Here is a 22,682-nt window from a genome sequence, read left to right as displayed (position 1 = left end):
CAAATTGCAGAAGGCGCAGTAAAAGCTACTGCATTTTATAGATTTTGAAATGGAGTTTTAACATTGTCCCTAGTTTGAATTTTTCTACACATTGTGCATACAGATATAGTCAGAAAAGCAGCTAAATTCTAACAGGGGAATGCATCTAAAATATCATAATTCAAGCATAACAACAACTTTTAAAAAATCTTGACCAGAAGCCATCATCTTCAGTAGAATACAGTAACAGATGTTCTCCAATCTAATGGTGGTCTTTTGATACTATTTGCGGTCAGTGAGTAAGGCACTAGAAGGTTCCTGGCATCACTGGAACTACTCTAGCAGAGTTCAGTTCTTGTTGCAGTGGGCTGGAAAGTAGGATATGGAATAAGAACAAGTGCTCTCCTAATATGCAATGGATTTAGTAGCTACATCACTATATAGCTAGGAGATGTTTTGATTTCCCAACCCAAAAATTCTGAAATTACTCAAGTTGCAATACTCAGTTTTGAATTTTGATGCGAACTGTTACTAGGTGATTCCAATCATGGGAGAGAGGGAGCTTGAACCTGTCTAAACCCAACATTTAAAATGTTCATTTCCAGCAGAAATCACTGGATAGCAAGGAAATCCAAAATATTTTCCTTTTCCTAATCACTGAGCTGACTATGATCGGCTAACTCAATAAAGGATTGAACTTGGAATGTTCCTGTATAGTCCAGATACTCAACTGGAACGGATGAGATCCCCTTTATGGCATAAACACTCCTGTTCTTAAACAGTAACTATGTTCTCTGGCTTACATCAGCAACACCATCATCATCTTAGCCACAAAGCCAGGACCTAAGATCATCATTTATCTCAAAGAGAATAGTTCCCTGAGAGTGCAGGATGTAGCAGGGAAGATTGCATCAGATAGTTTCACATGTTTGCCACACGGAGATCCATTTCTCGACTTTTATATGTTCATATTGTCAATTCGCTCTCGATCAGGAACTTACAGGTGTTTTTACAGAGGAACTTAGAAAATCGAAGCAGGAGTAGGCCTTTCAGCCTTTCGAACCTGCTGCACCATTCAGTTTGATCACGGCTGATCAATATCCTGATCCCACCTCCCCCCATATCCCTTGGTCCCTTTAGCCCCAAGAGCCACATCTAATTTCTTCTTGAAATCACCCAATGCTTTGGCCTCAACTACCAAAACATTGTGTGATTTCAAGAAGAAATTGGATATAGTTCTTTGTTTTGTTTTAGTAAGAGCCAGGCCCTCCAGGATAATCAGGGACGTGGAAAAATTAATGTTCTTTACTTGTCGATGTGGCAGTAAAAGGATAACTCTCAAAAATAGAATTTTGTTTCAAGTTAATTGATGAACATATGAGGGAGAATATATAGAGGGATATGTTGATGAGATGAAGTGAAGTATGATGGAAGGAGGCAGGTTTGGAGCCTAAGCACAGAGCTGTTGGGTGACTGGCTGATTTCTATGTTGTCAAATTCAATGTAATTTCCTAAAATGGAAATATGTTTGCTTTTTCTGATCTTTTCTCTGTGACAGAGTTAAGCCAGCTGGTAAAAATTAGGAATTCATATTCCCAATAGATATTGTGAACGCACGTATTATATATAATAACTATGTATATATTTGGCAGGTGTATGAGACCATTCATCAATGAAGGGGGATGGAATATCATTTGAATTATGCAGCTGAAAAATAAATTACTTTATCAACATTTTTCTGTCCCATCTGTTGTATATCATTCAAAAACATGGCTTGTATTATCAGTTAAAACCAAATTGCTAAGATAATTTTCCAGATTTATGATTATTTTCATGTTACGAGTACAGAAATAATTCTACGTAACGAATCTTGTATGTGCTATTTCACAAAAATACATATAATTTTGATCTTGAGGCCCCAAAGATCTTCTGCTTTTTTCCAATATCCGACTTATGAGGAAATATAGAATCAGTAGCGCGGACAATATTAGGAACAGCTGTCAGCCTTAGTAATGTTCCTGCTGCCCTTCAGGTCCAGCTAATTCCTTCCATCATTTATCATGTGATTTAAAATCATTGCTCCTTCACAAACACTGTTTCAGAAAGCCCACACTGCTGTTATTACTAGACTGAAAAAAATCCTGAATTTGATTGTCATACACTGCGATAGCATTGGAAAGGGTGCAGAGGAGATTTACCAGGATGTTCACTGGGCTGGAGAATTTTGGGTATGAAGAGAGATTGTTTTCCTTGGAGCAGAGGAGACTGAACGGGGACATGACTGAGATGCATAACATTTATGACGAGCATTGATAGAGTAGACGGCAAGAAACTTTTCCCCTTGGTGGAGGGATCAATAACTAGGGGACATAGATTTAAGGTAGGGGCAGGAAATTTAGAGAGGATGTGGGAGTCTGGAACTCAAAAAAAAAAGGGTGGTGGGTGCAGGAACCCTCACAACATTTAAGGAGTATTTAGATGTGCACTTGCGATGCCAAGTAACGCAAGGCTATGGGCCAAGTGCTGGAAAATGAGATTAGAATAGTTAGGTGGTTTGTCTTTGACTAGTGCAGACGTGATGGGCTAAAGGACTTTTTTCTGTGCTGTGTACCTCTATGACACTGCAGTTATTAGTTCACCAATATCCTCCAACCGTCTTTCTCAATAACACCTTGTATCTCTCATCGGCTTCACAGTTGCAAGTTTCTGACATGGGTCTTCGTGTGACTCGAAAGACCGATTTTCAACTGAAGATCTTTGGGTACATGGGGCAGGACTTCCCACAAAGAGGTTGGGGATTCAGAGTGCAGGATTTGTTTCCTTTTCTTTCCTTCTCTGTTATCATTTTGCTTCAAGATTAAGGCTTTGGGATTCAAAGCATGATGGAGCTTAGTGGACAAGTTGTGGCCAGTTTGCTGATCAAGCTTCTCCCAGTCATTAAACTCAATGCTGTTGTGCTTTAAGGAGCTTGAGAATTTCCTTGAAGTATTTTCTTTGTCCTTCCCTGGAACATGGGCTATTTGGGAGTCGAGAAAACAGGATTAGCCAATCAGATGATTTCAATGGGGTGGACACAATGGTCAGCCATTATTTTTGTTGCTGATTTTGCAGGAGTTTTGTCTGAATATCTGTGGAACTGGCTTCAAGAAGGATACTAGCATTTATTTGATTTTCTTCCCATTGAAGCCAAAGGATGTGGTGGAGATATTGCTGATGGAATTTTCCAGCACTCTTACCTGTCATCAATACACAGTCTAGGCCTCACTGCAGTACAGGAGCGTACTGATGATAGCTGCTCTGACCATGAAGAATTTTGTTGACTTGTGGAGGTCTTTGTTGTCAAACACTCGCTGCTATAGTTTGTAAAAGGCTGAATAGGCAACTGATCCAGCGTTGGATCATCTCATCAATGTTGGGTGTGAAAGTATTGGCTTCCAGTAACTGGTGATCAGGAACTAACAACAGTCGATGTTTATTAATGTAACTGAGCAGCTCTTATATGCTGTGTCTCTGACCATGCTCTGGGAGAACTCTCACCCTCTTGAGACATGACCCCTTTTATAGCTGTGTCTTTCCAGCATCTATATAACCACCCGATCTACATCTTTCCCATTTAAGTTGGGACAACCAGTAGTACTGAGATGTTACAATGTAGTAGAACAGACATAAGGTATAACTGTTTCTACATATAAAATTACGATGTGGAGTTGCCAGCATTGGACTGGGGTGGGCACAGTAAGTAGTCTTACAACGCCAGGTTAAAGTCCAACAGGTTTATTTGGTAGCACGAGCTTTCGGAGCATTGCCCCTTCATCAGGTGAGTCCTTCATCACTCACCTGATGAAGGAGCAGCGCTCCGAAAGCTCGTGCTACCCAAATAAACCTGTTGGATTTTAACCTGGTGTTGTGAGACTACTTACACTGCATATAAAATTAAACAGGGCTAACATTACATAACTATTTACAAGGTGCAAAATGCTGATTGGCTACAGCAGCTGGTGCATTGCCCATCATGTCTCTTCCACTGTTGTAAAACAAAGGACATTCGTAGCCTACTTCATAACGTAGTCCTTGAACTTGGATTTGTTTGGCTCAGGAGCTCTTGAGTGTGCGATTGTACCAGTTGGTGGTTGTGATTCCCTTGGGTTGGCGTCTTCAGTGTGAATTGCACCCAGTGTCCTTGTGGTGCACAAGGCTGCAGGGCTTGCAGCGTTGGTCTCTGGAGTAGTCTCCATTTCCATTGGCGTGGAGGGCTTGAATTACAGGCTGGATGCATGGAGAATGGTGGGGGTTCATGGTGGTGGTTCAGGTACCTGCAGTAGGTGACGCCAATTTCGTACAAACTCAGCACCGTCCGAGGAAGCCATATAAGCTACTAATTTGTCATGGTCATGTGTGGTCTAGGTTGACCAGGTTGGTCCAGTTGACCAGGTTCTAGAGGACAAAGTGTGCGAGTATTTTGATTACATATCTCAGGTTCGATTCCCGGCTTGGGTCACTGTCTGTGCGGAGTCCAAACGTTCTCCCCGTGTCTGTATGGGTTTCCTCTGGGTGCTCCAGTTTCCTCCCACAGTCTGAAAGACGTCTTGGTTAGGTGCATTGGTCATGTTAAACTCTCCCTCAGTGTACCCGAACAGGCGCCGGAGTGTGGCTACTAGGGGATTTTCACAGTAACTCCATTGAAGTGTTAATGTAAGCCTACTTGTGACACTAATAAATAAACTTTAACTTTTAAACTTTTGGTGTCGCAGTTGAATAGGTCTTTATGTTCCATCATTTCTGGAACCTGATGCTACAGAACGTGTAAGTCTGGACCAAGATGGATTAACCTCAGTATAATGCTGTCCCAAAGACATAAAAATGTTGGTGAGTGATCGCATTGTGTGTGGGGTCCGTAGTGATGCCTCGCGAGCAGGGTTTTACCTTGGAATCTGCCATCAGCATCCGTATGCTGAACGAGCAGTCAGGAAGAAGCAGCAAAGAGTTATGGCGGGAAACAGGTTTGCGCAGTACAGGACACACCCTGCAGCAGAACGAGATGCCTGACGTTTGGCAAACTCTGTAACCAAGTGCGGCAAATGGAAGCATTTTGCGAAATGCTGCAGACCCAAGCCATAACAGTCTGCTTCCTGGCTACTCTCCATCCCCTTAACAGCGCACCCACCACTGACTGCACCATTTTGTCACTGCACACCATCCTCCCAGCGACTGTACATCCTCCCACTGACTGTACACCCACCCAAACTCCCCCCACCTCCTCATCTTGCACTGCCTGACATCCCCACCCTCTGGACCACTTACCAATCAAACCTATCATCTCCCTGGCTTGAAAATGGCTGGGCCTTTAAACTTCCCTGATCTACACAGTTAGTGGCTTAAAAAAGGGAGTGTGGCCTCCTGTGCTGCGATGCTCCCTGACTCTGTTGGCCTCAACAGCAAGGCCCCAGTAGCACATCACACTACGCAACTCTCACCCGGCCTGAGGCGGAAGGTTGGTGAGAAAGGAGTCTGAGGTAAGAAATTAGGAGTGGAATGGCAATCTGACCCTGATTGACACTCCGTGTTCAGTTCAGGTCCAAAATACCTTCTCTGGAATGTGCATCTTTAAAACTCCAGGGGCAGAATTCTCCCCAAAAAATTCTAAGTGTCGAATTCGCGTGAAAACTGGAGTAAATCACATTGTTTTTTTCAGTGGGAGTTCAGAGAAGAATCTCCCACACTCTATGCACTGCAGGGAGCACCAGTGTAAATCACATAAAAAATTAGTGGGTGGGGCTTATTCCCGCCCAGAAGACCGGCGGCATAGCGCTGAGTGGGCCACTGCGCGTGCGCCGATCTGTCAGCACCGATATCAGCACATGCGCAGTGGCTCCTGTCTGCTGGCCTCCCAATTGCCGACCAGCTCAATCGCTGGCCAGTCCCGCAACCCCCGCAATGCTGGTTCTCTAACCCTCCCCCCCCCCGGCAAGGCCCAATCGCTGGCCCCCTCATGCATGCCTGGGCCAGTCTCAACCGCCCCCCCCCCGATGCCAAGCCCCAATTGTTGGCCTCCCTCCCTCTGCTCGATCCCAAAATGCAGAGTGGCAGCAGGACCCCCTCCCCCACCCTCGTCGATTGCCCCACCCCCTTTGGCACTGTCCTAGGCCTGATGGGCAGTGGCAAGGTGCCCCCTGAGCATTGACACTTTGCCTCTTGGGTAGTGCTGGGGGTACTGCCAGGGTGTAAATGCCCAGGAGGGCACCACCCCTTCCCTGCTGCCCGACCCTCTGGGGGGACCCCGATGGCCTCCCCTTCACTCCAGTGGGGTCGGGCCGCCAACTACCCGAAAGTGGAGAGCTATAATAATCCCCGCTGGAGTGAACCACTCTGGCGCGGGGGGGGGGGGGGGGGGGGGTAGATGTTAGTGGGCCTGGAGACTTCAGTCCCAGGCCCACTAATTATACTTAAAATATATATAAATGTTTATTTAAATAATTTAAGCATTGCTGCATTTCCAGCGCAGAACTGACACCGCTGGAAATCTGACACTGGGAGACACTATCGGGGCGGGACACCCAGTGCAGATCCCACGGATCCGGCGCCATTGGAATTTCTGGCCTGCAGCGCTAAAATATCAGTGCAGCGGGATGGGAGAATCGCCCCCTAGATGTTTCACACTTATAGATACAAAAAGAGAGAACAAGATATAGAGTCAGAAATGTATTCTATTTGATTAACTCAAGCAGCTACACTCAGCTGGATTTACTTTCTCAGGCCACTTTCTCAAATGGTGTGGCAGAGCATTGGCTTTAAAGAAACAGACCAAGTTAGCAATTAATTAACAACTGTAATTAAAATTCCAGGTTAACTGTGAGTAAAGCTACAGTCTGTCACTATTGCTGATCAATTATCAATCCTAATCTTTCTTTCATGTTGACGGCTCTGCTGATACGAAATACTTAAACTGAGTGGAAAAGTAGCAAAGAAACGTGATGTTATTTTGGGGGATGATTGTCAAGCCAGGGTTCAAGCTGGTATTGAACTCGACAATAGGGCTTTGAGCAGAAATATGCAGTGAGTTTGTCAGCTTCCGTGAAGAAGAGCACCAAGTTAAACTTTCAGATCTATGGGTGGGCATTTCCGGCCGGCATTTCCGGCCGCGCTCGTCCCAAAACCGGAAAACCCTGCCTGAGGTCAAAGGACCTATGAGTGGTCAGCCCCCCCAACACGCTACAATTCCCGTGGCGGGTGGGACAGGAAAACTCCCCCCTATATTCTTCAGTCAGCGTCTTTAAGTAAACTGCTTGAAAATGTTTAAATCTGAAACAGACACATGAGCCACACCTTGGCTTAGTCAAGCCCAAGTCTGCTTTAGGACAGTGGATAAAAGCTTGCAAATTTTGGTCATATTGATTTTGCCAATAGGGTTGCCAACATTGATTAAAGATATTCCTTTAATCATGGAAATCATAGAAACCCTACAGTGCAGAAAGAGGCCATTCGGCCCATCGAGTCTGCACTGACCAGAATCTCACCCAGGCCCTACTCCCATATCCCTACATATTTTACCCGCTAATCCCTCTAACCTGCGCATCTCAGGACATTAAGAGGTAATTTTAGCATGGCCAATCAACCTAACCCGCACATCTTTGGACTGTGGGAGGAAACCGGAGCACTCAGAGGAAACCCATGCAGACACGAGGAGAATGTGCAAACTCCACACAGACAGTGACCCGAGCCGGGAATCGAACCCAGGTCCCTGGAGCTGTGAAGCAGCAGTGCTAACCACTGTGCTACCGTGGCGCCCACTATGACTTGTCTATGCTGCAGTCGTTCGTTGGTCAACGCTTCCATCCTTGTGACGTACACTAATTGGCGGCACGGTAGCACAATGGTTAGCACTGCTGCTTCACAGCTCCAGGGACCTGGGTTCGATTCCCGACTTGGGTCACTGTCTGTGTGGAGTTTGCACATTCTCCTCGTGTCTGCGTGGGTTTCCTCCGGGTGCTCTGGTTTCCTCCCACAGTCCAAAGATGTGCGGGTTAGATTAATTGGCCATGCTAAATTGCCCCTTAGTGTCCCGGGATGTGTAGGTTAGAGTGATTAGTGGGTAAATATGTGGGGATCTGGGGAGAGGGCCTGGGTGGGATTGTGGTCGGTGCAGACTCGATGGGCCGAATGGCCTCTTTCTGCACTGTAGGATTCTATGATTTCTATGAACGCAAAATGACTCCTTACCCATTTGGATGATGCTTGACTGTCAGCCAAACAGGTATTCTCTACCATCCCCATTCCCCCCCCCACCCCCATTCCCCATCTTCCCATTTACAATAGTTTTTCTAAGTAGAAATTCTAAAGAAAATCAAATCAGTTTTAATGTCCCAATGATTTTTCTCTAGAATTGCAGACAGCAGTGTCCTGGAAATTGATCTTCAATTGCTGAAGTGACTCCAGGCCAACCCTATTTATCAGACACCTAGGGGTGAATTTTCCTGTTCCGCCCGCCACGGGAATCGGAGCGGGCGAGGGGCGGACCATGGAAAGGTCCTTTGCCCTCGGGCAGGATTTTCCGGTTTCGGGGCGAGCGCGGCCAGAAAATGCCGCCCCAAAATTTGGAAGCAATTTCTTCCAATTCCAGATTCTGTATGGGAACGCTGGGAATATTGACAGTATAATCTGGTACAGCACAAACCTGTTATGATTTGCATATAATATAGATATGTATAAAAATTATATAATATATATATATAGATACTAGTGTACATATTGATATTTAAATTAGTGTAATATCCACTGTCTCTTTAATCTGAAAAGTGTTTGTTTTTGGCAGTGAGTTTGAATGTGATAGCTTTAAAACTCGATGGTATCTGTGTTTGATTGTCAGGCCTGGCCCAGTGTGCTGAACTGTGCTGGCAGCTGAGAGGGGAAGCCAGGAAGAGGCAAGTTCCTGGGGCAAAGGTCGCCTTGCAGCATAATATCGGGCTTGGTGGTGCTGTGGTAGTGACACTATACAGGATGGGATTTCCACAAGCAGCCAGGTGAGTTAATATTTCGTTGTTCCCCAGGGAGACCTGGCAAACTGAAAGTGCAGCACAATGCAGATGCCTATCTTTGGAATATGCTAGGCCGAGATCCCACATTAATATTCAACTTGTACATTTAGAAAATGCCTGCACCACTGCGAATCGAGCTGGGGGACAGATTGGAACAATGTGGTTCCTGTGTACAAACAGGCATCTTAATTTTCAAGAACTTGAACCAGACAAAGCTGCTTTATCTATCCCCGGTGATGAATGAGATTAATATTAATTACCTGGGTTACATTCGGTCGTGTCTCTCCGCGGTTACGTACCCACTACGATTGGCTTTGTCCAAACGTATTGTGCCCCGAAATAAAAAGTTCAGTTTTGACCCATCTTAACACTGCGGAGGGTAAAACCGAGCAGGATTGTTGATTGCTGGCTGCATTTGAGCCTGTTCCTTTGTCTACTGCCTGACAGCAACTTTACACATGATTCTTGTATGGAGAGGTTTGATATTTTTCTGCTCCTATGTGTGCAGCCATTAAACATATGTTTAAACGTTTTGACCATGGGAGCAAAATCAAGCAATATTTCTGTCCTGAGGGAACAATGGGGCTTTAACACAAAAGCGTTCTAGAAGTCATAACGTAATAAAATGTTGCTGAGGTTAGTCTGTTGGAGAAAAATGAATAGCCACTGTGAGATGGTAGCAGTTCTTGCCACTGTAGATTTGAATGAAGATCAAGTTGATGTGTGTAGTAATTATACCATCAAATCTAACATTTTTTAAAATTAGTTTTAACTGTCAGATGGCATCCTTTTGGGCTTGTGAAAGGGGGAGAGAAAAGGGGGGGATTCTTCATTACCATAAACACAATCTCAATTTCTACAGGCCTTTCCAGCAACATCATTAACTCGGCAAAGCGCTTGGAGTCTGCAGGACTGTTTTAGCAAGAGGCACAACTATGGACTGCCCCAGGGGCAGCAGCCCCACAATATTATGGGTGTATTTTTAGCAAAAAGGGCTCCGCTCCTTTCACCGTCACTTAGCTCCGTGTTCAGAATAAGTAGTCGTGCTCATACAAAGCAGTCCATCTTCCCATTAATTTCTCTTACCCATCTGGCTAAATAAAGCAAGCAAGGTTTTCTCAGCATTTATAGACCAAATGACAGGTTCCCATTAAGTGATCAGATCTGTTCTTATTGGCTGAAGGTTTGCAAAGGAAGTGAATGGAAAATCTTCTGCCCCACCATTCTGTGATGCAAGGTGTTGGAGTATTCCTGCCGGTTTCCCACAAGCAAGACACTGCTTTGAGTTGTGGGCTGTAGCAAAATCATAGAATCCTACAGTGTAGAAGGAGGCCATTTGGCCCATCGAGTCTGCACCGACCACAATCCCACCCAGACCCGATCCCCATAACTCCATGCATTTACCATAGCTAGACCCCCTGGTACTAAGGGGCAGTTTAGCATGATCAATCAATCTAACCTGCACATCTTTAGACTGTGGGAGGAAACCGGAGCACCCGGAGGAAACCCACGCAGACATGGAGAGAATGTGCAAACTCCACACAGACAGTGACCCAAGCTGGGAATCGAACCCGGGTCCCTGGCACTGTGAGGCAGCAGTGCTAACCACCGTGCCGCACGCTGAACTGGCTGTCCCTCTACTCATCTACTCAGGGCTGAGAGTTTTTGCCATGGCCATTCAGGTGACTGTACAGGTTGATTCTCGACCCACAGATTTTTGAGTGAGGTAGTGGGATCTCAGGTACAGGATTTACTTCCTTCTCTGTCATTGCTCTGCCTTATCTTTAAGATGTTGTGACTCTAACTTGTAGCGCTGTTTATTGGTTAGAGAAGTCCCAGGTGTTAGTCAAAATAGTTCTTTTTGAAGCTGAGAATTGGGGCAAATTGCTAGGATGGAAAGCAAAGTTTGTACGCCACATTTAATAATATGGCCACAGCTGGAGAGGGTTTTTTAGTTCATTCTTGGGATGTGAACTTGCCTATCCCTAATTGCTCCTGAGAAGCTGGTGGTGAGGCGTCTTCTTTGGGCAGCTGCATTTCTTGTGGTGTAGGTACACCCAGAGTGCTGTTAGGATGGAAATTGCAGTGAAGAAAGGACAATTTTAGCTCCAAGTCAGGCTGGTGTGTGACTTGGAGCTGAACTTGCAGGTGGTGGTGTTGCTATGCGTCTTGCTGCCCTTGTTCTAGGTGGGTGGAGGTCACAGGTTTTGAAAGAGGCTTGGCAAGTCGCTGCAGTTAATCTTGTAAATGGTGCACAGGGTCTCCACTGAGCTAATTATATTGCTAGAATACACAGGTGAAGGGCATTGTTCAAGTCATACAACTTGGAGATTTGTGACCAGTGGCACTGCAGGGGCTGGAGTGCATCATCACCTGTGAGAATGAAATTTTTATTTGCATTCGTTAAGATTCTTTTGTCATTTTGTGTTAGTTACAGTGTCCCATCAGGGTCTGTCACCCCTCTTTAATTTGCTTATTTTATTGATCATTTGTTATCATTAAAAGGAGTATATAAATAGAGATTAACCAGTGTATCTGAGCAGAGCTGTGAGACCCAACAAAGTCAACAATATCCCTCGATAAAGAAAAGCTCTGTGTCTTGGTTTTGACTTCAGCAACTGCTTGGACCCTCTCAACACACTAGTGATGGTGGAGGGAGTGACTGTTTAAGGTGGGGGCGGGGTGCCGATCAAGTGGGCTGTTTTGGATAGTGTCGAGCTTCCTGAGTGTTGTTAGAACTGCACCCATTCAGCTATGTGGAAAGTACTTGATATTAGCCTGAATGAAAGTTCATCCAATAATATCAGATATCAAACAGGGTGCCTTCAACCTGGTAAGAAGTTTAACAACACCAGGTTAAAGTCCAACAGGTTTATTTGGTAGCAAAAGCCACAAGCTTTCGGAGCCTTAAGCTCCTTCTTCAGGTGAGTGGGAATTCTGTTCACAAACAGGGCATATAAAGACACAAACTCAATTTACAAAATAATGGTTGGAATGCGAATACTTACAGCTAATCAAGTCTTAAAGGTACAAACAATGTACAGCCAATAGACATTGTTTGTACCTTTAAGACTTGATTAGCTGTAAGTATTCGCATTCCAACCATTATTCTGTAAATTGAGTTTGTGTCTTTATATGCCCTGTTTGTGAACAGAATTCCCACTCACCTGAAGAAGGAGCTTAAGGCTCCGAAAGCTTGTGGCTTTTGCTACCAAATAAACCTGTTGGACTTTAACCTGGTGTTGTTAAACTTCTTACTGTGTTTACCCCAGTCCAACGCCGGCATCTCCACATCATGCCTTCAACCTGGCCAGAGTTGGAACATACTTTGCCTGGCTTTACAGCTGAAATGGTGGATTTCAAGTTCTATTCTACACCAATGCTTTCCTCCTGCCACACCCTCTCGATTTTACTCTCAGCAATCCTGAACAAAACAATAACTGAAGTTGTCAGATTCAATTATGCATCACATTCCCCAAACCAGTTTCATCCGAGCCACTTCACCCTGCAAACACTACAGCCAATAGACAGTTTGTACACAAATCATAGAATCCTACAGTGCAGAAGGAGGCCATTTGGCCCATCGAGTCTGCACCGACCACAGTCCCACCCAGGCCCTTTCCCCACAACCCAATGCATTCACCCTAGCTAGTCCCCCTGACACTAAGGGGCAATTTAGCATAGCCAATCAACCTAACCTGCACATCTTTAGACTGTGGGAGGAAACCAGAGCACCCGGAGGAAGCTCACGCAGACATGGGGAGAATGTGCAAACTCCATGTGGACAGTGGCCCGAAGCAGGAATTGAACCCGGGTCCCTGGCGCTGTGAGGCTGCAGTGCTAACCACTGTGCCATCCTGCCGCCCAAGAAAGAAAGAAGAAAAGGTTAATTCATAATTCAACTAAGTGAGGCTAATACATTGAATTTCCACATTTAGATCAACAAGTTTGGTGTTAGCTCATGGTATCTTTGAGGCCTGGAAGTTGGTTGTAAAGCCCATGAGACCAGGTGAAAATATCAACAGACAGAAAATGTCAGCGATTCAGTGTTACCCATCAGCTTAAAGTCTTTCACAAGTAACACTGAAAATAGTTCAATTATTGTTGCAGGAACTTAATCTCATTTGAAGACTAGTTGCTAAATTTGCAATATAATCAATAAGTTTTACTAATTACAGCTTTATTTTATGTACATACCTTGAGTATTCTATCTACGGAAACCAGTAAACGTCTCATTTTGGGCCTGTGTTGGCTATTTGACAAGACATGCATTGTGATTGGACTTAAACTGGACGGCCAACTGTACTGCTGTGATAACTGCTAACTTGAAAAGTTTCACAATCCCTTGGCAAAGGGCTTTTAGAAAATTCTAATGCAGGCAGCACAGCCAAATCAGTCCTGTCTGCACAGGAAATGTATTTGGATGTATTTTCCAAGGGTTGACACTGAATGACAATCACGACCTGACTGATTTCTCCCCTCGTAGCCTCAAGCATACAGTCAGGGCAGGATCTAGTGCTACTTGAGGCTTTCTCCATGATGGGGTTTTATTGGATACCTCCGACAAAATGATGCAAGCCAAACGTTTCTGATCAACAAGCCTCGGGCTCTGCCATCTCCGATCTGATTTTACATGGGTTGATTTCTCTTCTCCTCAGTAAAATCTGCAATATATGTTTTTCTCTTGCATGCCAACGTACAGACATTCTAAACACTTGTGTTGGTTGCAATCAGATTTTCACAATTGTAACTTCAGATCAATTGACCTGATACTGGCAAATCAACTCTGCAGTTATAAACAGGAAATGTGCCAGTGGGAGTTGATATAATTAGAATCACACAGACCCGACAGTGCGGAAGGAGGCCATTCAGCCCGTTGAGCCTGCACCAACAACAATCCCAGGCCGTTTTCCCCATGCGTTTACCTGGCTAATCCCCCTGACTCTCAGGGGCAATTTATCATGGCCAATCAACCTAACCCGCACATTTCTGGAATTTAAATTCCATTGGAATTCAAATCTTCAGTTAAATGCATGCAGTCGAATTGCATCTCTTCTACAGAACTACTGGGTATTTGCAGTTTCTTCTTACTCTCTCAACTCTAATAACCATTTCTGTCATGGGATAAAAACATAAGAATTGTAGCAGGAACAAGCAATTCAGCCCCGATCATGATTTATCTCATCTCCACCTTCCTACCCGCTCCCCATAACCCTTCATCCAGCCATTAATTAAAACCTATCTTATCTCCTTAAATTTGTTTGGTGTTCTGACATCTACTGCACGCTGGGGTGGAGAAATTCACAACTCTTTGAGTGAAGTCATTCCTTCTCATTTCCGTTTTAACTCTGCCATCCCTTAGCCTAAAACTATAGCCTCTCATTCTAGAATTCCAACAAGGGGAAATATCCTCACCACGTCTACCCTGTCAACCCCGTTTAGCATCTTATATACCTCAATTAGATTTCCTCTCTTCTAAACTCCAGGGAGTATAGGACTAAACTACCCAATCTCTTTTCATAATACAAGTCCTTCATCCCTGGAATCAATCTAATGAACCTTCTCTGAACCGTCTCAACTGTATCCAATATGCCTTCTTAACCATCTAATTGTCCTGCTGCCTGCTAGGGTCTTTGGACATGCACACCAAGATCCTTCTGGTTCTCTTGTTTTTTCTCACATCCTTACCATCAGTGCCACAGCTACTCAGGTCTCTGCCAACAAAACAGGACAAAAATGCTTCAGATGCTGGATATCTGACATAAAAACAGAAAGTAATGGAAAAGTTCAGCTGGTCTGGCAGCATCTGTGGAGGAAGAAACATTGTTCATGTTTTGAGTCAAATGTGACTCTTCTTGAGCACTGGAGCAAATGCAAGTACTTAGGCTCCAAGGGTGACGGTTACCTCCAGCAATGTGTCAGGTTGATATCTGGGCTCATCTGTGAGTGCTGTGCTCTTTGATGCCTTTATGGGCAGAGGACAGGAGGAACCCTCCTTCTCTTTGGACATGTTCTAACCTTGAACATGAGCCCAAACCTAAATGTAGCTTCAATCTGCATCCAGAATCCTCCTCCTGAATTTGGACAACGATGTGCCGGTTAGGTTGATTGGACATGCTAAGTTAACCCTTTGTGTCCAAAGATGTGTAGGTTAGGGGGATCAGCGGGATAACTGTATGGGGTTATCAGAGAGTTGGTACAAACCCAATGGACCGAATGGCCTCCTTCTGCACTGTGGGGATTCTATGATTCAATGTTTGTGGGAGCAGTGCAAGTTGTGTCCCGAAGATGGAAATTCAGCCATAAGTATTGGGTTGCTGAGGTACATTGGGGCATCAAGTATTGTAAAGCTGAGGGTGGGAGTGCTTAACTTAGCTGGAGCTGCTGGAGCCCTGAACATAACAAAAGAAAACACTGAAACTAGTTCTATTATTGTTGCAGGAACTTAATCTCATTTGAAGACTAGTTGCTGAATTTGCAATGTACAAAAAATAATAAGTTTTACTAATTACAGCTTTATTTTATGTACATACCTTGAGTATTCCATCCATGGAAACCAGTAAATGTCTCATTTTGGGCTTGTGTTGGCTATTTGAACATAACATAAGAAATAGGAGTAGCAGTAGACCATTCAGCCCTTCCAACCCATTCCCCATTCAGTGAGGTCAAGGCTGCTCTTGTGCTTCAATAACATTTTACTGCATTATGCCCATATCCTTGATATTTTAATATGCAGAAACATATCACTCTCAGTTTTAAACGTACTAAGCAACTGGTCCTCCACCGCCCTCTGGGACCAAGAATTCAAAAGGTTCAAAGCCCTCTAAGTGAAGAAATCCCTCCTCATCTCAGTCCTAAATGGCCTACCTTTCATCTGAAACTACGTCCTCTGTTCTAGATCACCCCGCTGCCTTCCCCCCCGCCAAGCCAAGGGAAACATCCTTCCAGTATCTACCCCGTCGAACCCTGTAAAAATGTTGTATGTTTGAGTGAGATTATTACTAGAGTTTGCAAGAATGAGAAGTAAAGTTCCACTCCATTTAACCTTTCCTCAAGGGACAATCCAAATCCTAAAGCGTTTTTGCATCCTCTTCACAAATATGGAAAATAGGAGGAGGAGCAGGAGTAGGGTTTGGCCCTTCAAGCCTGCTCAGTAATTCATTATGATCATCCAACTCAGTAACCTGTTCCTGCTTCCCCCTGTATCCTTTGATCCCCTTAGCCCAGGGGTCTCCGAACTACAGCCCGCAGGCCACATCCGGCCCGCCAGCGGGCTACATCTGGCCCGCAGCCAGTGGGGCGGGACGGGATTCCCGCTGCCGAAAACACTCCCGCGTCCGGAACCCCGGTGTCTGATGGACCCATGGGAATCCCCGCCCTCTTTACCGGACTATTGTCCAATCAGAGCTGCCGTCCTGTGACTGACAGTTCATTAAACGCATCAGCAATTGAGACATCTGTTATCCAATTGCCACTCTGCATTGACTGAGTGACAGCTGCTTTATCCAATCCTTAAGCTCCATCTGTCTGTAATGAGCGAGAACAATGACAATGATGGCGGCAATTCAGACCAATTCAGTTATGGAAGGAAAAAAGAAAAGAAAAGTGGACAGTGAGTGCCGCCTGTTTAATGAAGAATGGGGTGTAAAGTACTTCTTTGTACAAGCAGGTGATAAAGCCTTGTGTGTCATATGCAATGAAACTGTTGCAGTTTTGAAGGAGTACAATGTACGTCGGCACTATGAGACCAAACATGAACCAAGTTATTCCCAATTCACAGGAACACAGCGTTCGGAAAAATTTGAATCAATGCAACGCAGGTTGCTTTCTCAACAAGCTTTTTTTATGCAGAAGATAATTGAAAATGAAGTTTTAACCAGGGCCAGTTACAAACTAGCTTATGTGTTGGCTAAAAGAGGAAAGCCATTCACCGATGGAGATCTCATCAAAGAGTGTATAATGGAAGCAGTGGAAAAGTTATGCCCAGAAAAAGCAAATCTGTTCAAAATCATCAGTCTTGCGCCAAATGCTGTTGCTCGTAGAATTGAGGATATAGGAAGCAATATATTTAATCAAATTACGGACAAGGCAAGAAATTTTCAGTTGTATTCTCTCGCACTTGATGAATCGACTGATGTGTGTGACACATCACAACTCCTAGTATTCATCCGTGGCATCGACAGTGAATTTAATGTGACACAAGAATTAGCATCAGTGCATAGCATGCACAGCAGAGTAACTGGGGAAGACATCTTCAAAGAATTGCAAAAAACTGTGTTAGAAAATAACTGGAGTGGAATAAACTGCAGTGCGTGACAATTGATGGAGGAAAGAACATGTCTGGGGTGAAGAAAGGTTTGGTTGGACAAATCACAAAAGCCTGTGAGGTTGGTGGATTCTCAAAGCCCATGTTTCTGCATTGCATTATCCATCAACAAGCATTGTGCGGAAAATATGTGGATATGTCTTGCGTTCTGGAACCTGTTGTTTCAACAGTGAATTTCATTCGATCTCACTGGCTTAATCATCGCCAGTTTCGTGATTTTCTGAAAGAAACTGATTCTGAGTTCAGTGACTTGCCTTATACAGCAGTTCAATGGCTTAGTTGTGGAAAGGTTCTATCACGGTTCTTTCAGCTCAGAGAGGAATTTGATTCCTTTCTCACAGAGAAGAATCGACCCGAACCACTTTTATCAAACACTGACTGGCTTTGGAAATTGGCATTTTTTGCAGACATGACAGGCCATATGAATTCATTGAATCTGAAGTTGCAAGGTGAAATAAATTTGATTTGTGATCTATTCGTGCATGTCAAGACATTCAGGGCAAAACTAATGCTATTTTAAGGACAGCTGAAAGTTCATAACTTGGTTCATTTTCCATGTTGTGAAAAATTTCATGAAGAAAGTGAAGCAGAATTTCCTTCTTCATTTGCAACAGAAATCATTAAGGACTTGCCAAAACAATTTTAGGAACGATTTTCTCATCTTGATGGAAACACAGATGAAATAAAGCTGTTTCAAAATGCATTTGGCTGCAATGTTGAAACACTCCCAAGTCAGTTTCAAATGGAAATTATTGATCTCCAATCAGATGACATGCTGAAAGACAAGTATAAAGAAGGAAATCTGATCCAATTTTATAAATCTTTGCAGCCTGAGCAGTTTCCAAATTTGAAGCGATTTGCTTGTGGATTTGTATCAGTTTTTGGTACAACGTACCTGTGTGAACAAACATTTTCAAACATGAAGTATGTCAAGTCCAAATATCGAACAAATTTATCTGATGAGCATTTGAAGTCCATTCTAATAATTGGCTCCTCAAGCTTGAAACCTCAGTTCAGCAATATTTTGAAATTAAAAAAGCAGTTCCATCATTCCCATTAATCTTGTGCAAAACGTCATGATTTGTTGGTTACAATTGAAAACTCCAATTGCCAGAATTGTGTAGAAAGGTGCAGACTGAATTTATTTTTGTTCGACCTTTATTAATGGTTCAAGTTTATTTTGAATTTCTTTGCTTTGTTTTACTGAAGTTCTTTCTTGGGGCGAGTTTATTTTTCTTACTGTGTGCCACAAAATTGGGCAAATTCTCATTTCAAGTAAACACTTGTAAAATTTCAGTAAATAAAATTAATTAAAAAATGAATAGCCTGCTTTTCTCATCTGCAGTTAAGTAGTTGATTATTTTGTCAGAGCATTTGTTAATGTTTGACATTTTTACTCATTATATATCATTTCTCAGTGTAAGCACGGCATTGTTTCTTTGTAATTGTCACATCCCTCTTTTGTTCTGAATCATATCATGCTGATTACAAAGATGATCCAAATAAAACTTATTCATTCATTTATAAAACTAATTTTTTTTCTTTGGCCCCCGAAAATGTGTAAAATATACGATGTGGCCCTTGTACTGAAAAGTTTGGAGACCCCTGCCTTAGCCCCAAGGGCCCTATCTAACTCCTTTTAGCCCCAAGAGGTTTTTTTTTCTGACTCCTTGAAAATGAACACTGTTTTGACCTCAGCTGCTTTCTTTGGTAGAGCATTCTACAGGCTCACCATTCTCTGGGTGAAGAAATTTCTCCTCCTCTCAGTCCTAAGTGGTTTACCCCGATCCAGACTGTGACCCCCAGTTCTGGACTCCTCCTCCATTCGGAACATCCTTCCTGCATCTACTATGTCCAGTCCTGTCGGAATTTTATAGGTTTCTGTTAGATGTCCCCCCTCATGCTTCTGAACTCCAGTAAATATAATCCTAACCCACTCCCTCTCCCGTGAGGAAGCGGGCTCAGCCTCCATGACAGCTACATTAGTGCGTTGGAGAGAACAGTCTATCTACACAGCAAACAGAACTCATGACCTGAACTCATAAGGCCCCTGTTAAAATGGCACTAGTTTCCAGCAAAGTGCAGTGAGTGGAAGATAGGTAGAGAATACAAATTATTTGCACTAAGGTAATTACAAGAGTATGATCCCCAGGTGTCATTGTTGGAGAGTTCCCCCACTGTCTTGGGATTTGTGCAGCAGAATTTTACGAGAAAAACTCTACGTGTCCAGCTAGCGTGAAAATGGGGGAGTTGCAGATCTATTTTTTGTGCAGGTTTTTGCTGCAATCCTTGTGCGCACAGTGCATGAAAAATGGGCTAGACTGTTTCCAGCCACTAGAGGCAGTGGGCTGGACTTAACTCGCCAGTTAGCTTCTGCAACCAGCAGAGGGAACTATTGCGCATGTGCAGACCTCTGTGGCTGCACATGCACAATTCCAAAAGCAGAGGCCTGGCAGAGAGAGAGAGCTGTCAGGCCTCTGCTGTTGCAGCCAGCTTCAACACAGTCCTCCATAGCAATCGCGGGGGGCGGCGGCTGATAGTGAGCCCCACACCGCCTGAAAATATCACCCCCACTGCCCAAACGAATTGTGCCCCCCCCCCCCCCCCCGCTCACAAGCTGAACAGCATTGGGCCCTCCTCCACCAATTGCGATGCAGAGTGTGCAGCGTGCCATCCTCTCCCCGCCCCCCCACCCTCCTCCCTCCTGATCGCAGGCAGAGTGTGCAGCGGGCCCCCCCTTTCTCCCCCAATCAGCCCCTACCCCCTTCAGGTCCTGCCTCCCTGGCATTGCTCGGTGGGCATTGCCACGGTACCGGGCTGGCGAGGGCAACATGGCTGTTCCCTGTTCATGGGGAGCAGATGTTTTCCTCGTCGGAGAGAACCTCTCCTGGTGAGGCCATCAAGGCAAGTGTGCCCTGACGATTGTGCGCCGGGCTCACTAATCACATGGAAAACACTATTATAATAAATTTAAATAATTTATTCAGCCCCTCGTCGGAGATGGGTGAGGGGCTGACTGTGCCGGAAATCCAGTTATGGTAAGATGGCAAGAGCTGAGAAATGGGGCGCGATCCTGATTTCTTGGCTCGCTCGCCCATCAATGGGCGGAGCCAGCCAGTAAAATCATGGCCGTGATCTCACTACATAGAGCTTTTATATAAATATCATCACTTATCTGAAGTAATGGACTGAGAATTCACTCGATTTGCTCAGAGCGTTTTAAAGAAAACTCAACTCAAATCCATTACAGGATGAGGCCTGTTTCATGCTGGGAAATTCTACAAACAGCACATGCTTAGAATGGACAAACAATTGAAAACTGTAACTATTGAGTTAAAAGTATCTAGTTAAAGGCTTGGCTCCTTAGATAGGCTGAGGCTTTGAAGTAAATGCTTTAGTGAGAGAATTAAAAAGCATGGAATCCAATCATTGGGTAAATATAATACTGTGAAATATGTCATTTTTAAATTTAATTTGAAATTTTCTTGGAATTGCTATATTCAATTATAGAAAAACAGGCAGATCGTTTTTTTTTCAGAAATTAATTTAAATGATTGTGGGGAAGTGTTAGCCATGCTACCTGATGTATCAGTTTGTAGTTGCATGGTTAAAAAAAGATGTCGAACTTTTTATTAGTGAATCTTAGATTCATCAAAGGGAACAAAGTAGATGCAATTGTTCATATTTTAACACTGAAATTCCAAATGGAAATGTTTACAAAGTAGGTAAAACATCCACTATCCTACCCATCCACAGAGAAGCATCTTTTCTATACCTGACCTGCCAGTGCTTAATGTTGGCTCTCTGCGCATATATATTTACATTTCTAGGTCTTAGAGCTCTCATGAAAGCTCTAATTTTGGTTTAACCTGAATAAAGACCCTGATGAAATGCGTGACAAGCTGCTCTATTTAAATATCTAAGAGCGGCACGGTAGCACAGTGGTTAGCACTGCTGCTTCACAGCTCCAGGGACCTGGGTTCGATTCCCGGCTTGGGTCACTGTCTGTGTGGAGTTTGCACATTCTCCCCGTGTCTGCGTGGGTTTCCTCCGGGTGCTCCGGTTTCCTCCCACAGTCCAAAGATGTGCAGGTTAGGTTGATTGGCCATGCTAAAAATTGCCCCTTAGTGTCCTGAGATGCGTTGGTTGGTTAGAGGGATTAGTGGGTAAATATGTAGGGATATGGGGTTGGGGCCTGGGTGGGATTGTGGTCTGTGCAGACTCGATGGGCCAAATGGCCTCTTTCTGCACTGTAGGGTTTCTATGATTCTATAATGATTCTATGAAATGTCGTCATTTACATATTTTGTTCTAACTGCAATCTTTTCATTTTCAGAAGACAAATTATCCAACCAGTTCCAACCAGTGCTGTAGCCAGTGTCAATGGATTCAAAGCTCAAACTGTGTTTAGAGAAATTGAGAAAAAACTTCAGGAGGTGAGTCTAATGTTTGACCCCTAAAGTCTTGTTGAATTTTTCAAAAAGGTTAAACGGTCAGGGATTCATTGGATAAGATGTTGTCCTTTCATCTCCAGCCCCGATTGATGAGATGAAAGTACCTTCTGCTGACTGCTCGCAGTCTTAAATGAAATGGTTCTGAGCAGTCTGAACGCCATTCGCTAGTTGGTGTGAGCCCACAGCATAAAACTGGCTGACATGATGGGAGAAAAATGTTGCACCGGGACAGTACAGAGGACTTTGATGGGGCTACGGCTGAGGCACACTTTTAGGGCTGAGTAGATGGATTGCCTCTTCTCTGCTATATTTCCTCCTAAGAAAAGTACGTTGATGTTAGAACCTTAACATGCAGAACATTGAGGATATTTCACTGACCGAGCTAATTTATTGGAATCTTATAGCCAGAAGGAGGCCATTCACTCCATTGTACCTGGTGCCAACTCTTTGATAGAGCTATCCAATTGTTCCTATTTCCTGCTTTTTCTCTATAAGCCCAGCAAATTATTTGTTTTCTTTTTCAATTATATATCCACTTCCCTTTTGGATCTGCAAACACTAACCTTTCAGTTCCAGATCTTCGTAATTCACTTTTAGAACATAGAACATAGAACATTACAGCGCAGTACAGGCCCTTCGGCCCTCGATGTTGCGCCGACCAGTGGTACCAATCTAAAGCCCCTCTAATCTACACTATTCCAATATCATCCATATGTTTATCCAATAACCACTTGAACACTCTCAACGTTGACGAGTCCACCACTGCTGCAGGCGGGGCATTCCACGCCCTTACTACTCTCTGAGTAAAGAACCTACCTCTAACATCTGTCCTATATCTCTCACCCCTCAATTTAAAGCTATGTCCCCTCGTGCTAGCCAACACCATCCGAG

General features: G+C 44.0%; 1 protein-coding gene across 1 annotated transcript in view; it reads left to right on the top strand.

Annotated features, from left to right (window-relative positions):
* Positions 1-22,682, top strand: part of scp2a (sterol carrier protein 2a) — a 103,586-nt gene that overhangs the window by 47,052 nt on the left and 33,852 nt on the right. Inside the window, exons 12-13 of the mRNA XM_078218474.1 lie at positions 8,843-8,996; positions 21,674-21,773. Of these exons, the coding sequence (XP_078074600.1) occupies positions 8,843-8,996; positions 21,674-21,773 (254 nt within the window). The remainder of the gene's footprint in view (positions 1-8,842; positions 8,997-21,673; positions 21,774-22,682) is intronic.

The sequence above is a fragment of the Mustelus asterias genome, chromosome 8 (assembly GCF_964213995.1).
Source record: "Mustelus asterias chromosome 8, sMusAst1.hap1.1, whole genome shotgun sequence".
NCBI classification, from domain to species: Eukaryota; Metazoa; Chordata; class Chondrichthyes; order Carcharhiniformes; family Triakidae; genus Mustelus; species Mustelus asterias.
Note: the sequence above shows the minus strand (reverse complement) of the source record. Positions and strands in the feature narration are given on the sequence as shown.